We start from the raw sequence: 12,445 nt of genomic DNA on the forward strand, positions 1-12,445 counted from the left end.
CTCTTACACTGTTGATGGGAATGCAAACTGGTACAGCCACTATGGAGAACAGTGTGGAAATTCCTTAAAAATCTGGGAATAGAACCACTCCAGTGTTCTTGACTGGAGAATTTCTTGGACAGAGAAGCCTGACAGCCTATAGTCCATGGGGTCTCAAAGAGTCAGACACAACTGAACGAATGAGCACACACAATTATATTTCAACTGTTTTTGAAAAACATTCGTTATCAGAAAAAATAATAAAATTCATTTCAAAATGTATGCAATCAGAATATTATTTCCATTTCATAAAAGGTCAAGTTACCCAAGAGCATCCAAACTCATATTTTAATTCTCAAGCTTATGCTTGCAATGATATGCATTTAGAAACTGACAGTCTTCTGTTCTTATTTCCCATAAAGATTGTACAGCACAGTTATGTTCACCAGGTAATTTCTCTTTTATCCTGTTATGGAAAAATGCATAATTCTGTTATATTCTATGAAGACATCTCATGAAACAATAGCATTTTCCATGTAACTGTAATACAAGATATTTTGAAAATGGGTAATGAAGTCTTTAATAAAATTTCAGTATCAGCTTATTACTAGGAAATCGGGCTACAGAGTAGCCTAGTTTTCAACATTGGTATCAACATTTTATTAACTTTCAGTATCTTCCTTCAGCTTTCTATAATTCGACTGAAACAAATGTATTCATGTTATTTTAAAAATATTTCTTTTTTGTATTTTTCCTCCTCTATATAGCATTCTTTTTAAAAACTTACTGTAGTTTGCAAGTTGAACCATTTAGCCACTTCCAAGGACGACCGCGGCCTTCACGAGAGACTTGAATCCACGATATAATTGATAGGGACATCAGAAATTTCTAGCCCAAAATAAAGAATTTTCACTTAAATAGTCCTTATGAAATGTTTTTGTTAATTTTTAAAATGCAAGTCAAAGGATGTGTTCTTTCATAGCATCTTTCATTCTTTGAACAAATTGAGCATGTTAGATTCTAATCTAACACTAAAATTAGGAGATGAAAGTTCAAAATTTTAATAGCACCATAAATATTAACCAATATCTGTACTTTTGATTCAAAATTAACTCAACATTTATACTTACCAGTTTCACTGTGTTCTAATGTTAATAAGGAAAATTCCTTTTTTTTCAACAGCCATTTGATAAAGGGAATATTTACAAAGACATGAATTAGTTGAATACACCTTGCATAACTTGGGGAGACTTACAGCTGTGAACTACATCTGACATTAAGCCTAAGGGATAAGAAGGTGGAGTAATTGAATACGTGCAATGAGGAAAATTCTGACTCATATAATTTCATTTTCCCTCATATCAAAACTAACATAGCAAGGCTTTAAATAAGTCTTTAGATTCCATGACATTCATTTTTCTGGATATTGTGACAATATCAGTGGATTTCTCTACTATTATATGTTTCTCAGAATTTCAGTTTTAGAGGGAAAGTAAGGAAATGAAATTGAGAAAATAAGTGACATGAGAGCCGGATTTGGTTTTCTGAGCCTGACACCATTCTTTGACTAGATAAACCCCAAAGCCATCTGTTTCTGTATTGGTGGAATCCAGTGGACCAGACAAGGGGTCAGAGACATTTCTCTCTGCTCCTCCCTGCTAAGTTCAACTGTAAACATGGGAACTAATGAAAGACAGGAGAAAGGAGAACTCTGAAAGGTGGAAAGAGAAGGGTGATGTGGCTTGAGACTTCCCAGCAGTCCCACTCTTCTGTAATCGCTAATCACTTCTCAGTGATGAGAAAACAAGGTGGGAGGTGAGGGAGTGATAATTAGGGGCATCTTGTATCTCCCCACCAACCAGGTAAAAGTGATCGAGGCCTCTTACTTACCAAACACCCCATACCTAACCTAGCTGTTGGGGGTGGCACAGGTAAGCCATTCCTCCTGTGTGTTGACAGAATCATGTAGGCAACACCAGGTAAGCCTTACAAGGTGATCCATTAGGACACTTACTAAGAAGGAGCAGTCAGAGAAATTGCCTCTGTTTCCTCCACTGAGAGACACTAGGGTTGGGTGATAGGGATGGGGATGGGACCAGCAAAGGGGATGTCTTGACTAACACTACTGAAGCTAAGAAGCCTCTTTATCCCTGAGGGTGGAAGACTCCATCTCTACACAGCGGCATTGGAAAGAATGGATCTTAATTGTTGAATTCACACAATGAGCTGTGGAAATTTACAAACTTCACACAAATGCAAAAATTTGGAGGAACTGCAAAATATCATATGGCAGTGATGAGGCAGAGACAACTTGTATGATTCCATGTGCTGGAGTAGAAAATGGCAACCCACTTCAGTATTCTTGCCTGGAAAATTCCATGGACACAGGAGCCTGACAGGCTGAAGTTAATGAGGTTGCAAAGAGTCAGACACGATTGAACGACTAAGCATGAACACGGGATTCCATGTATATGATTCAAAAGCAATCAAAGAGATTCTATAATATCAAAAGTCAGGACAGTGAGTAAATAAGGAGGTGGAGAAGTGATAAGATATTACAGAGGGGTGGGGCTGCTGGGAAGTTGAAACTTCTGTTCCATGATCTGATGTGCAATTACACAATTCTATAGGCAAAATCATATGTTTATTTTCCTTGATGTATGGTAAAATTAGATAGCACAGTGTATTTTAGAACTTAATAGTATTTGTAGAAGCATGGTTTTCTATGAAAAACAAGAACCAGAAATTACTACACATGCATGAATGGTATAAAAATGTAAATAAAGTATCATAAAGTTATATTCCATTGTTTAATGGAATACTAGCAGACCTTAAAATAAACAAGCTACAAATATGTACAAAAGCACAAGTGAATCCTAACAAATATAATGCTGACTAAATGAAGCCTTTAGCAAAGTGTTGGAAACATTTAATAGCTTACCATTTCCTCTTCATTGTCTATATAAAGCAGAGTAGAATTCTTAGTAGCACAGGATATCAAACTCTCATTCCACGATTTTTTTTCCAAACTAGTATAATAGCAGTTGTTGGAATATGTAAGCCAGTCTTTTGGACAATGACCACAATGACATTCTGAAGAAAGATTATGAATTACTATTCAAAAACAATTTGAATTTGAAAAATAAAAATTAACTTACATATATGCATAGATATAAACATATGTATATATACACATACACACATATATATATAATAACATATCTATGCATCCTCAAGGCTGGTACATATAAAACAAATCTCATTCATGCATTCATAGAGAGGGTCTGTCTTTAATATATGTCCCCATATAAAGGAAACACATAGAAATATCTACTCTTTACATGTCCTAAAAATCAAGAAATGAAACTTCTATTTTAGAATAGCAAAATTATTTGTCTCTTATCATATTATATCAGGAGGAAATTCCAGCCAATTGCCAACAATGGATATGGTGATCATATTATTGCATAGGGAGAAGCACTCTCCTATAATCATTTATTTATGAATGTTTATTGCCTGATTTTATAAATTATGTTCTATCCCCAAATCTATTCTTATTTTCACTAGCCTAAGGTAGAGACAAAAATGAATTGTATTCATATCAGAACTTTTAAAATCATTATGTACCTTTCTGGAGCCTCGTTATGAGAGAGGAGTAATTCTGTTCCTGTATTACAGTAGCTACAAAATTAATCATTAAAAAGTTAATATTGCTTTAAATAAATCATAATGATTTTAGTTTATGAGCTTGAGAATTCAGTTTATTGTTTAGAATTAATCTGAAATAAAACTGATTTAGCAAGAAAAATTAATTAGGTAATGAAGATTTGATGGAAAAAATATTTCAAAAACCTAACGGAACAAACTTCACCACGTCTTACAGTATTTGGTTTAAGCAATCTCAAGAATTAATTTGTATTTCTCAATACGAGCTTTAAATTTCCTAAAGCATACTTTTGACTTATGAAATCAGAATATACATATACATGCTCTCTGTAATTCTCCTGTGTTGTATATTTCTGACAAATTAGATATAACATACTGCATTTATCTAAATGCATGTATTTTAATGATAGGCATATTGTATAATATTATGAAATGTTTAGCAGCACTGACCATCAGTAAAGTGATAAGTTCCCTTACAGTTTTTCAAACACCAGGGAGTAACAATGATCGTTGTCACCACAGTGGACATCAAGACAAGGCAGATGATTCCCAGGATCCCAGCAATGAACTTCTCTGGAGGTGATGGTGAACCTGCAGGGACAGAAAAGGAAACTGAGAAAGGAGTGATGGGGACAGTTGTTCAGAGTTTACATACACAAGAACCCACACGAGCACAGAGTTATGGATATAAACGTGGACCCCAACCCATTTTGACCACTGTAGTCTTTCTCTCAGAATATACCGTTGCGTTTTCAGCAAATGTAAGACTACATGAGTTGTTGATCAAAGACTTCAAATTATAGTAATGCCGGAATAAAAGTAGTCCTCCGATTTCACATCAGAATCCCATATCCAGCTTCAAGTTCTGTTCCTCAAAGTGAAAAATACGTGAGCTTATCCCCTACTCTTCCTCCACACCTCTGCACCCCACTGCATATCCTAGAACAGCTCCATGTGTGTCTAGTAAGTGTTTACCTTTGGCGTGGTGATTCTTGTCATTCCCATGAAGATTCTGAGGAGCATTTTGAAGATTTAATTCTACATATGTTAATTCCTGCTCAGTCATTGAAATGGAACTTTTAGAAACCTTAGGTTTTCTTTTCTGCCTCTTTGAGTTCTTGACTCCCTTCAGTTCTGCATAGGTTGCTCCTTGGTTATTCATCTCTGCAGCTGAGTGAGATCAAGGACTGTGCTTGAAGTGAACTGAGGTTGAGTGGTGTATGTGAGATAAGCACCCTAGTACAATGACACAGGCGGGGCCAAGAGCTTAGTGCTCACTTTGCACCTGAACAAACTTAAAGCCTGGTAAATTCCTTACAACTGTAAACAAGTTTTTCATGATAGAATGCTTTTATCAAAAAGATATTCTATATTTGACACATATATTATTGATTGAAACAGTGAAAAGCAATAAATTAGGGAGGAATAAAGAAGTTCATGAACAATAATATCCTTATTAATTCAGATTCCATGGAAATATTTTAAAACCATCATAGTGCTTGTGTTCAAATTAAAATGTTCTGTTAACAAGAGAGATTCACCCATATTTATGATAATTTTGAAATTTAATAATGGTTAAAACAGTTCTTTAAACATGAGGAGAGAATAATGTTGACATATATAATAATTTCCTACACTAAATTACATTATTTGGTGACTTACATTGATTGATGTAAAGGGATAACAAATAGTCTTTATTTCAAATGGTTGAGGAGTTCTGAGAAAGCATTAAAAACTGAGGAAATGCTTCATATATTGGAAAGTGTTGCTGCTAAGTCACTTCAGTCGTGTCCGACTCTGTGTGACCCCATAGACGGCAGCCTGCCAGGCTTTTCCATCCCTGGGATTCTCCAGGCAAGAACACTGGAGTGGGTTGCCATTTCCTTCTCCAATGCATGAAAGTGAAAAGTGAAAGTGAAGTCCCTCAGTCGTGTCTGACTCTTAGCCACCCCATGGACTGCAGCCTACTAGGCTCCTCCATCCATGGGATTTTCCAGGCAAGAGTACTGGAGTGGGGTGCCATTGCCTTCTCCATGGAAAGTGTTACATGACATATTAAACATATATAACAAAGTAATATGAAAAATAAACAAAATAGGAAAGACTAAAAAATACTTATTTTACAAAAGTAGTTGATAATTGATTTAATGGCTAATATCTGAATCCACAATATGATAAACATTTATAGGTCACTTATGGAAGAACACTGTTGGTTCAAACTTCCAGAAAGATCTGATAGATGTCCAAGTTAGTAAAGGTCATTTTAGCTGTATAAGTGATGGTAATTACTTGTAAAAAATCCAGATAACATAATTTAATAAATCAGACAATTGATGCAGTAGTCAGAAATATCTGGAAATTAATTATGACTGAAATTTATAAAATGTGACCTTCAAAAATTATTTACTATCTGGTAACCTATATTATTAATGTAAAATGGAAATAAGTTTATGCAATATATAATGTGTGTAACACTGAGCACTCAACCTGGAATTTATAAGTTCTCAGTAATTATCAGTTTTAATTATTATCTTAGTCATCATTTCTATGGTACTATTTCTGATTTATATCAGCCTTTAATTAGTATAACATATCATTTATGCAATGTTTGATTTTTAAAAAATACTTTAATTATGACAATTAAGTTTAAATTAGCCTTTAGGTATATGGCAAAACCAATACAATATTGTAAAGTTAAAAACTGAAATACATTAAAAAAAGAAATTACTTCATCTTTAATTTTATTAAAAAATTAGGGTTCTTTTATTCAATCTAATACATATAGGAGGAATTATGTTTGGCCTTTTGCTATATAATGAATTCCTTTCCAAGAATCTGTTTATAGAGGTTGAGCAAAATATGTACACGTATTATTATACAAAAAAGCTTACCATCTACTGATTATAAAATCCAAAACTAACTGTTCCCTATCATGAGGTCAATAAATTTCACTTAATATTATATACACACCCAAATATGAATGTGTGTATTCACTTGACTAGCGTTCTACAGACAATACTTTGAATACTTGGAGAAATCACCCAATATTTGGTATTTTATGGTTATTGTTTATACCAAATTATTAAAAAAAAACAATGTTCTACTTTGATTTTGTTGTATATTTACTATAGCTCAGTTGCATCCCCTCTAACATTTGTTAGTTCCCACTAAGTGAGAAGGTCTAGCAGAGAGACAGGAGAGGAGGGACACATACCTTTTGTTGCCTAGGAAGTCGTGCATTCTTTAGTGTGCAGATCAGGTTACTCTCTAAAAAGAGACCTGCTTAGGCTGGTAACGAAAAGAGAAATTTAAAAACTTACAACCCGGTCAAGATAAGCAATGTCTGTGACCTTCACAGGCTGCCCTGTGAAGGCTCAGAGTGAAGCTAGAATGGAAAATATTGATTTGTCGTCAATGTGTCACTTCAGGTTTGAACAGGAAATCCTCACACTTAGGCGAGTTGAAGAGAGTTTAGCTTATCACACACCTCCAGAAAATAGGAGACTTTGGGCTCCAATTAAAAGGACAAATGGATCTCTAATTGTGTTATTTATATTTTCCATTTTTAAATGCCTCTGAGAAATTGTTATCATATACTGTGAGATCCATTAGATCTGATAAACAGAGTGCCTGAAGAACTATGGATGGAGCTTTGTGACACTGTATAGGAGGCAGTGGTCAAGGTCATCCCCAAGAAAAAGAAATGCAAAAAGGCAAGATGGTTTTCTGGGGAGGCCTTACCAATAGCTGAGAAAAGAAGAGAAGCTAAAGGCAAAGGAGAAAAGGAAAGATATATTCATCTGAATGCAGAATTCCAAAGGATAGCAAGGAGAGATAAGAAAGCCTTCCTCAGTGACCAGTGCAAAGGATAGAGGAAAACAATAGAATGGCAAAGAGTAGAGATCTCTTCAAGAAGATTAGAGGTACCAAGGGAAAATTTCATGCAAAGATGGGTACAATAAAGGACAGAAATGGTACGGGCCTAACAGAAGCAGAAGATATTAAGAAGAGGTGGCAAGAATACACAGAAGAACTATATAAAAAAGATCTTCATGACCCAGATAAGCACCCAGATCACTTGCCTAGAGCCAGACATCTTGGAATGTGAAGTCAAGTGAGCCTTAGAAAGCATCACTATGAACAAAGCTAGTGGAGGTGATGGAATTCCAGTTGACCTATTGCAAATCCTGAAAGATGATGTTGTGAAAGTGCTACACGCAATATGCCAGCAATTTTGGAAAACTCAGAAGTGGCCACAGGACTAGAAAAGGTCAGTTTTCATTCCAATCCCAAAGAAAGGCAATGCCAAGGACTGTTCAAACTACTGCACAATTGCACTCATCTCATTTGCTAGCAAAGTAATGCTCAAAATTCTCCAAGCCAGGCTTCAACAGTACGTGAACTGAGAACTTCCAGATGTTCAAGCTGGATTTAGGAAAAGCAGAGGAAGCAGAGATCAAGTTTCCAACATCCATTGGATCATCAAAAAAGCAAGAGACCAAAAGACTGTTATATATATCTGTGTCTCTTGCTGTCTCACATACAGGGTTATCGTTACCATCTTTCTAAATTCCATATATATGCGTTAGTATACTGTATTAGTGTTTTTCTTTATGGCTTAGTTCACTCTGTAGAATAGGCTCCAGTTTCATACACCTCATTAAAACTGATTCAAATGTATTCTTTTAATGGCTGAGTAGTACTCCACTGTGTATATGTACCACAGTTTTCTTATCCATTCATCTGATGATGGACATCTAGGTTGCTTCCATGTCCTGGCTATTATAAATGCCATTGAAACATGTATAATATCATATGTGAAACGAGCCACCAGTCCAGGTTTGATGCATTATACTGGATGCTTGGGGCTGGTGCAGAGACGACCCAGAGGGATGGTACGGGGAGGGAGGAAGGAGGGAGTTTCAGGATGGGGAACATGTGTACACCTATGGCGGATTCATGTTGATGTATTGCAAAACCAATACAATATTGTAAAGTAATTAACCTCCAATTAAAATAAATAAATTTATATTAAAAAAAAGAGACCTGCAGAAAAGCATTTACTTCTGCTTTATTGACTATGCCAAGCCTTTGGCTGTGTGGATCACAACAAATTGTGGAAAATTCAGAAAGAGATGGGAACACCACCCAACCTGCCTCCTGAGAAATCTATATGCAGGTAAAGAAGCTGCATTTAGAACTGGACATGGAAAAACAGAGTGGTTTCAAATCAGGAAAGGAGTATGTCAGGCTGTTGTCACCCTACTTATTTAACTTATATGCAGAATACATCTCGAGAAATACAGGGCTGGATGAAGCACAAGCTGGAATCAAGATTGCTGGGAGAAATATCAATAACCTCAGATATGCAGATGACACCACCCTTATGGCAGAAAGTGAAGAAGAACTAAAAAGCCTCTTGATGAAAGTGAAAGAAGAGAGTGAAAAAGTTGGCTTAAAGCTCAACATTCAGAAAACTAACATCATGGCATCTGGTCCCATCGCTTCATGGCAACCAGATGGGGAAACAATGGAAACAGTGACAGGTTTTTTTGGGGGTGGGGGGCAAAATAACTGCAGATGGTGACTGCAGCCATGAAATTAAAAGTTGCTTGCTCCTTGGAAGGAAAGTTATGACCAACCTAGACAGCATATTAAAAAGCAGAGACATTACTTTGCCAACAAAGGTCCATCCAGTCAAAGGTATGACTTTTCCAGTTGTCCTGTATGGATGTGAGATTTGGACTATAAAGAAAGCTGAGAGCCGAAGAATTGATGCTTTTGAACTGTGCTATTGGAGAAGACTCTTGAGAGTCCCTTGGACATGAAGTAGATCCAATCAGTCCATCCTAAAGGAAACTAGTCCCAAATATTCACTGGTAAGACTGATGCTGAAGCTGAAGCTCCAATATTTTGGTCACCTGATGCAAAGAACTGACTCCTTTGAAAAGACCCTGATGCTGGGAAAGACTGAAGGCAGGAGGAGAAGGGGACGACAGTGGATGAGACGGTTGGATTTCATCACTGACTCAATGGACATGAGTTTGAGTAAACTCTGGGAGTTTGTGATGGACAGGGAGGCCTGGTGTGCTGCAGTCCATGAGATCACAAAGAGTCAGACACGAGTGAGCAACTGAACTGACACACTAAAAGATCTAAAAATTGTGCTATGCTTAGTTCCCCAATTGTGTTCCAACTCTTTGCAACCCCACGGCTTCCCTGGTGGGTAAGAGGTTAAAGCCTAAAGACTGTAGCCTGCCAGCCTCCTCTGTCCATGAGGATTTCCCATGCAATAATACTGGAGTGGGTTCCCATGACCTCCTCCAAGGGATCAAACATCAAACCCAGGTCTGCCATAGTGCAGGCAGATTCTTTACCATCTGAACCACCAGCCTAAGAATACTGCAGTAGGTAGACTAGCACTAGGTAGACTAGCCCTTCTTCACGTTATCTTCCTGACTAGGAACCCAACTGAGATCTTCTGCATTGCTGGTGGATTCTTTACCTGCTTACCAGCTGAGCTATCAGGAAAGCCCCCCAAAATGCACTGCTGCTGCTGCTAAGTCTCTTCAGTTGTGTCCGACTCTGTGCGACCCCATAGACGGCAGCCCACCAGGCCCCCCCGTCCCTGGGATTCTCCAGGCAAGAATACTGGAGTGGGTTGCCATTTCCTTCTCCAATGCATGAAAGTGAAAAGTGAAAGTGAGGTCACTCAGTCGTGTCCGACTCTAGGGACCCCATGGACTGCAGCCTAACAGGCTCCTCTGTCCATGGGATTTTCCAGACAAAAGTACTGGAGTGGGGTGCCATTGCCTACCTTTATTTAAAAGGAGAAAAACACTTTTGCATAGGGATTCAGAGAAGAAGGAATCCTAAGCCATTTAAAAGTGCTTTTGTAAAGACTACAAATGGTGTAGCTGACATAGAAGTAATTTCAATTGTTCAGTTCAGTTCAGTCGCTCAATCGTGTCTGACTCTTTGCGACCACTGAGTTGCAGCACGCCACGCCTCCCTGTTCAATTGTTTTGCTATGCATTTTGAAGAAAAATTATAAAGCACTGGAGCACTGTTGGCCCTTTAGGTGCACAGATCTATGTAGTTTATAAGAGGAAAACAAACAAACAACAAGAGCCAAAATGCAATCCTTTTTTGTTGCTGTTTCTGCCTAACTAGCACTTACTTCTGGGGTAAAATAGGGCTCATACATTCGCATTGTATTTAAACATGTAATGATTTTTAAACACTGCTTTTATAATTATTGCTATGGCTAACGGAATAGATCATTTTGATTTTGATGCATTTAAAGGGCAACTTTCAAACATTTAAGATTTTCAATTACAGCTGTCATATTTTTTTGAATGCCAATATCTGCTTCTTCAGATAATTTAAAGAGAACACAAGAAAGAAATGGAAATCTGCTGTTATGCAAATCAGTCAACCCAATATTGGCTATATTTACTGTACTGTATCAATCAGGTTGGATATCCTTAGGATGGTTCTTAAAAATATAGGCTGATATTTACTCACAATATGATATTTTGAATTTTTATCTAGAAATGATGTCAGGTAATTTATTTTTAGGGTTTTTGAATTTAGTTATTTCCCACCTGCATGAGAGTCTGAAAGTTGGCCTTTATTTTTCAAGTTTATGTTGGCTGCTAAAGTTCACAAATGGTTTGATCTATGAAATCTTTGTAAAATTTAGCATTTTGGTTCTCTATGATTCTTGTCTGAAGGGTGTGAAGTAAATGAAATACTGAAACCAGTGGAAATTTTCTGTGTGGGAATATTGAATGCTATTGGATCATTGGCTATCTTTTTCTAATATTATGTCTCTGAAACCAGTCATACATATCAACATGGACCTCCTACACTAAAAGCAGAGGTGAAAGGCCAGTTGAGAGAGCTCGTCCAGGCTGTGTTTCTGACCAAGCTTGTCCTCCAATTGGTGAACTCTCAAGGCACAGACATAGGTGTTTTCAGTCAGTGTGGGCATGTAATCCATGCTTCTGCTGTCACACTGTTGAACAAAGATAGATACAGGGGAACTTGCTATGGATGAGTGATGTGGAATTTTGGAGGTTCTGACTGTTGCAGGAAATAATTTACCTTGGGGTACATGTTAATTACTATCTAATGTTCATGTAACCCACTCCAGTGTTCTTGCCTAGAGACTCCCAGGGATGGGGGAGACTGGTGGGCTGCCGTCAATGGGGTCGCACTGAGTTGGACATGACTGAATAGACTTAGCAGCAGCAGTAGCAATGTTCATGTTATTTTACAGGTGAAGACAAGGATGAATCAAAATGAAAGTGGATCAGAAATATTTATTATGCAGAATATAATCTTTTTGTCTCCAGTTTTGGGAAATATTTAATTCATTTTTTTGATGTTAAAATTTGTGGGGTTTTCTCCACAGCTATTGGTGTTACCTGCCTCACTAGCAATAAATTTTTCAATGTTCAAATCCCTCATCTTCAAATTCGATGCAATCTGAAAGTTTAAATGGCTTGGTACTATGATTATTTTTCTGTCAAAAGAAATCCATTTTTGTATTTATAAATTAGCTTTTTAGTGAATAGATTACAAGTATTTGATGGTAATAAAGCTAAATGAAATATAGTTTGTCTATTATAAGATTTACTCTATAATTTGTCATTGTATGAGGGAGAATATTTGTTGAAAATTAAATGGTAGTATATTTATCCATTTTATCATTCTTTAATGATTGTTCACATCTAGATTTCTCAAATTACAAAGTAACTAAATGGCAAAATATTAAGACATTTAAAAAACCTAA

General features: G+C 36.7%; 1 protein-coding gene across 2 annotated transcripts; it reads right to left on the bottom strand.

Moving 5' to 3' along the window:
- Window positions 1-313: 313 nt before the first annotated feature.
- Window positions 314-4,954, bottom strand: LOC100140174 (NKG2-A/NKG2-B type II integral membrane protein). Of its 2 annotated transcripts, none has more exons than XM_010805511.4 (6): window positions 4,621-4,954; window positions 4,096-4,236; window positions 3,607-3,660; window positions 2,921-3,072; window positions 767-867; window positions 314-445 (listed from the first exon to the last, which is right to left on the bottom strand). In XM_010805511.4, exons 1-6 carry the CDS (start codon window positions 4,805-4,807, stop codon window positions 328-330), a joined length of 753 nt encoding a protein of 250 aa, XP_010803813.1. In that variant the 5' UTR covers window positions 4,808-4,954; the 3' UTR covers window positions 314-327. The 2 variants fall into 2 exon arrangements, with proteins under 2 accessions (XP_010803813.1, XP_003586165.1); XM_003586117.6 differs by having other exon boundaries at window positions 4,123-4,236; window positions 4,621-4,953.
- Between the last annotated feature and the right edge of the window lie 7,491 nt (window positions 4,955-12,445).

This window comes from Bos taurus, chromosome 5, assembly GCF_002263795.3.
Source record: "Bos taurus isolate L1 Dominette 01449 registration number 42190680 breed Hereford chromosome 5, ARS-UCD2.0, whole genome shotgun sequence".
Classification (NCBI taxonomy): domain Eukaryota; kingdom Metazoa; phylum Chordata; class Mammalia; order Artiodactyla; family Bovidae; genus Bos; species Bos taurus.